Source organism: Struthio camelus, chromosome 1, assembly GCF_040807025.1.
Source record: "Struthio camelus isolate bStrCam1 chromosome 1, bStrCam1.hap1, whole genome shotgun sequence".
Taxonomy (NCBI): Eukaryota; Metazoa; Chordata; class Aves; order Struthioniformes; family Struthionidae; genus Struthio; species Struthio camelus.
Window position 1 is genome coordinate 50,810,763 of NC_090942.1, and position 4,836 is coordinate 50,815,598.

Here is a 4,836-nt window from a genome sequence, read left to right on the forward strand (position 1 = left end):
TTAATCCTCTGGATTTATTCAAGTCATCTTTGGTGGATGTTATTTCTGTACCTTTTCCTCATATCCTGGAATTACTGGCCCTGGAGTTAATTCCACATGGACTGATTTTAAAAGGTTTTAAAGTGACATGTAAAATATCATGTTTCCCTAAACTTCCCAGGCATTCACATATAACGAGGTCTTCATTAATCCACGTCTGTATCAAGTGTTCCCTAGCACCAGGGTGCCATTGACGTTCTTATCCTTTATAGTACCTACTTTGTATCTACTGTGAGACAAAAATAGTTTAACTGATCCTATGTAATCACGACAAGAGATTAATTAAAATGCCAAGATAGGAAACAATTTATTATAGAGAGAAGAAAAATTTCTCATCCAAAATATAGAAATCTGTACAACTTTTGCCACAATCAATATACATGAACTGTACAAATTTACACCAGTTCATAATTTACCAAATAAAAGATGACTAACAAAGTTCACAAAATAGATGGTGGTTTGTGGAAAAGACTTTTACCCAATTAAGAACAAGGAAATTACAAACCAGACCTCCACTTTCTAAAAATAAGAAGTTTACTCAGTCTTAGAAAACTACAAGCTAGCAAATGTACAGATAGCTGGCTGGTGCTAACACCACAGTTCAGACAGTGTCTTTATACGGTCTTTTTAAAGCCTGTTGCCATGGCAGATTCTGATCACTTGCTACTTTTGAGGCCAATATAAAGATCTGACCACTTCCCCAGGTCATACTTACTAGTTTGTCTTATGTACATTTATACATATTTGTAAGTGCTAGGTAAAAGTCTGAAAGATAAAATTTCCAGTACTATTGTGTTCATAACAGTAAGTCTTGTTACTGAGCTGCCAAAAATGCTAACAATTAATAAATGTAATAGTGCAAATTTACTCTGCAAGACCTATTGCAGAGAATCACTTTATAAATACAGATTGGAGTTGAAAGAATTGGTGTAGAAATTAAGTAAGATGTCTTGGAGAAACTGACCCTTCCTAGATCTTCTTCACTCCCTAGCAAGTTGTAATCGTTTTGACTCACAGGCTATTAAATCACTGAAAGGTACTGTCCAAACTATGGCACTGTCACTTTAAAGTATACCACTCTAATGTGTGCCAGATCTTCACAGCTGTGACATGGTTTAAATTCCATAATCCATCCCCAGAGGTGCCCACCCAAAGTAAAAACCAAATTTATCCATCCATTTTAAGGTGATCCATCCACAGACTATATCTTAACCTGATACAGTCATCATATTGTAGCTTTTGGAAGGGCTAGTTCTGCCCAAGAGAAGTTCCTCCTTACAGCTTATTCTGCTGTCTACCATTTGCATGTTGGTGTTATTTTGGCTACCTCCTGCTGGTGCAGCTTCATACAGCACACAGATTGAGCCATCCTCTCCAATACGATAGGACACTTCATACGGGTCAACCCATAGAGTGAGTTCGCTTGGAAGAAGCTGGAACAGTTCCTGACTGCTCAATCCAATCCGCTGTGCTGCCTGTCCAATGAGAGGATCCATTTTATGGTTGATCCGGATACATCGGTAACCTGATCCCTTGCATGGCTTTTCTGGGAACCAGTGGTGTTTATAATGTTCTATAAAATAAGAAAAAAGATTATCCTCCTTAACTCTGTATTCAAAAAGACGTACAGTGACCTTTGTTCTCTTACCTATTTCACATCTCAAGAGGCTGAGAAACTTATTTTAGTAAGAAGTAACCTGAAATATCATTATGGTCTTTATTTCGGCAGATGCTTTACATAAGTGCAGCGTCCCTTGCAAAGTACTCATGCACAAAGTTATTGTTCCATACCACCATATATAGAGAACAATGTTTGCCATCTGAAACGAGTGAAATAACTTCCTAGCATTCATAAAAAACTACAAAAGTGATTACATATAGAGCAGAAAAGCTTAAGGACTCCAACAATCCACAGATTGAGAAGGAAAAAGCATCTTTTCAGCATCATCTTACCCATGCTTAGTTTCTCACATCCCAAGAATAGCTAGCGACTAGAGAAAGAGCTGGGCAGGCTTTATTTACTTATTCAAACTGCACTTCTCCACTGCTCTTCCCAGTCTGTTTTTCAGGGCTGGTATCAGTGACTTACCTTGCCCTAGAGATTCATCCCACCCAAAAACCCCCATAGGTGTGAGGCTACTTGTAGCACAGGACACTAGGCACCGTCAAACATGCCAGGACATGCTCCTGGGATTTCCAAACCGATAGGGCAGCGCAGGATAACTTTGTATTTGATCCTAACTGGAGCTTTCGGGTGGTTGTTGTTAACAACAGCTACGAGGTGCTTCCAGGAGACAGAGGAGCTGAGATAGCGCTTCAGTGTCTGAATTTTACTTGACCAAAGAAAAAGCCATTCAGAAGCGCTTTTCCCAGGGGAAAGCGAGCGGCTTGATCCCTTGCAGCAGGGCGGCAAGTCCGGGTTGCTGTGCAAGCTCTGCCTGCCGAGCCAGGCGTGTGTGTGTGTGTGTGTGTGTGTGTGTGTGTGTGTGTGTGTCTGCGTGTGCGCGCTTGTGCTTGGGGGGGGGGGGAAAGAGAGGAGGGGGGAGGTGGTGCTGTACGACGGCTTAAACCGCTTTTGTTTACAGCCCGCCGTCTGCCACCCCCACCCGCCTCACCCACCGCCGACAGCGGCCCCCTCAGAGCCGCGGCGCCCCCTCCCCTCCCCTCCCCCCGCGGCCGCTCCCCCTCCAACGGTCGCCCGCGAGGCGCGGCGGCCCGCGGCAAGGCAGCGGCGGGGCGCCGGGGCGGCCGGGCACGGCTCGGCTCGCCGCCCACGGGACGCCCCGCCGCGGGGTCCCCTGCCCCGCCGCGCCGCCCCTCACCTGCCAGCAGCTCCTGCAGGCTCTGGCTGAAGGTCTGCAGCTGCCGCTCGTTCATGAGCCCCTTGGTCCGCAGGAACTTGGAGATGAAGCTCACGGCCGCGGCGATCTCGCGTATCATGCTGGCCCGGGTGTACAGGGCGGGATGCATGGAGGCGGCGGCGGGCGGCAGCCAGCGCTCCGGGGCGGGCGGCGAGCGAGCGGACGGGCGGCACTTGGACGGGACGGGGGTGCGCGGAGCGGGGGCGGCGCGGCTCGGCTCTAACTGGGAGAGGAGCAGGCGGCGGAGCCCAGATCACATCCCGGGGGCGGCAGCCTCCTCCGCCTCCTCTTCCTGCGGCAGGGGGGCGGCGGCGGCAGCTGCGGCGGCCGCGGCAGCGCAGCCAGCATCTCCTGCTGCGAGGGGCGAAGGGAGCTGCCCGCCCCGCGCCGCCTCTTATAGCCGCGGCCGGGCGGACGTGACGTCGCGGCGCTGGGAGGGGGCGCGCCGCCGCCAATCGGGCGATCGCACCATTGTGACGGCCGGCGGCGGGGCGGGGCCCGGGGACGGCGAGGGTGACGTAATCGATTGTAAACAAATAGAGCCGGCGCGCGCGGTGGGGGCGCGCTGCTGCCCCGCGGGGCTCCGCGCCGCGCCGCGCCGCGCGGGGGCCTGCGCGGGCGCGCGCGCCTTGGGGGAGGGGAGGGGAGGGGAGGGGAGGGGAGGGGAGGGGAGAGGGTCCCGGCGCCGGGAGCTGCGCGGGGGGAGCTGCTGGCCCCGCGGAGCGCAGCGGGCTGGAGGGGTGCGCGGACGGTGGCAGTGCCCCCCGCGGGCGCGCAGGGTGCGCGCACCCGCCTGGCTGGGCCTGCCGCTGCGAGGTCGGACTGGAGAGCCGCTTCCAGCCGGCTTTGGGGCTGCGCGTTGTCCGTGGGGAGAGCGGGGGACACGTCAGCTGCGGGCGGAGGGAGGGCGCCGCGCGGGGAAGGGGGAGCGGGAGCGCACAGGCGGCTGCGCGCGCTGTTTTGCCCCCTGCCCGCGCCGTGCCTTGGCGCGGCAGCGGCCTGCGGGTGGTTTGCGCGCCTGCGGGGACGCGCTCGGGCACCTCGGTGAGGCCGCGGTGGCCCCAGGGGCCCCGGCCTAACCTCAGCGCGGGGGTTTCGGGAGCGCCCCCGAAATAAAACTCGCGAAGAGCGGGGCGAGGAAGAGCAGCGAGGTCGGTGGCCGAAGGCTGCCCACCGCCCCGGGGGCGGCGTGGCGGGGATCACGCTGGGCCTGGGCCTGCCTTGGAAACGGGAACGCTGGGCAGCCCGAGGTGGGAGCTGCCCTTGGCCGTGTTGCGCTGCCGAGAGCAGCCTCGGGGCACCTCCGGCTCCGTAGTACAGCCTCCCTTTTGACTTTACGAGTATCCTGACTTCCGTATCACTTGCTCTGAAACGGGATGGGGAAAAACAGGGTGGGCAGGAGGACTGGTGAGTATTCCTCAGCTAGGAACGGCCAAGAGGAGGGTAAAGCCTTAAGCCTGCCTGTGCCCAGTGTCTCCCTTTTTTGCAAAACCAAAGGGGACGTGAAAGAAGTAGCAGAAGTCCTGTTTTTTGTTAAAAGCAGAAAATGTAGTTTCTTTGATGGAAAATGACATTCTTCCCCTAGGCTATATGCCCTACCCCTGTGCAAAGGTGCGAATGACGAGCAGCCATCACTATTGGTATTTACATGTACGGTATTTCCAGACAAAGATCAGAAAGCAGGCCATTAAAGGCACAATTACATCCTCAGATGTTTAATAAAAATATATAATGATTCGAAAATATATAAAAATAGGTATGTATAGAATAAAGAAAATAAACCGTTTCTGCTTGTCTGCACATGTAGGAGATATGTAACGCTTTCAGTCTTTTCTCTGTCCTAGACTCAGCCTCAAGGGACTCTCTTTGACTCTCCGTACGCGAGGGCTATCTGCCAAACGTCTTGAAAAAACTGTCCTGGAAGCTTAAATTCGCA

At 53.3% G+C, this 4,836-nt stretch overlaps 1 protein-coding gene across 1 annotated transcript; it reads right to left on the reverse strand.

The window, feature by feature from the left end:
- Positions 1 to 321: 321 nt before the first annotated feature.
- Positions 322 to 3,347, reverse strand: BTG1 (BTG anti-proliferation factor 1). The gene is made up of 2 exons (XM_068937141.1): positions 2,862 to 3,347; positions 322 to 1,612 (listed from the first exon to the last, which is right to left on the reverse strand). Exons 1-2 carry the CDS (start codon positions 3,007 to 3,009, stop codon positions 1,248 to 1,250), a joined length of 513 nt encoding a protein of 170 aa, XP_068793242.1. The 5' UTR covers positions 3,010 to 3,347; the 3' UTR covers positions 322 to 1,247.
- Positions 3,348 to 4,836: the final 1,489 nt, after the last annotated feature.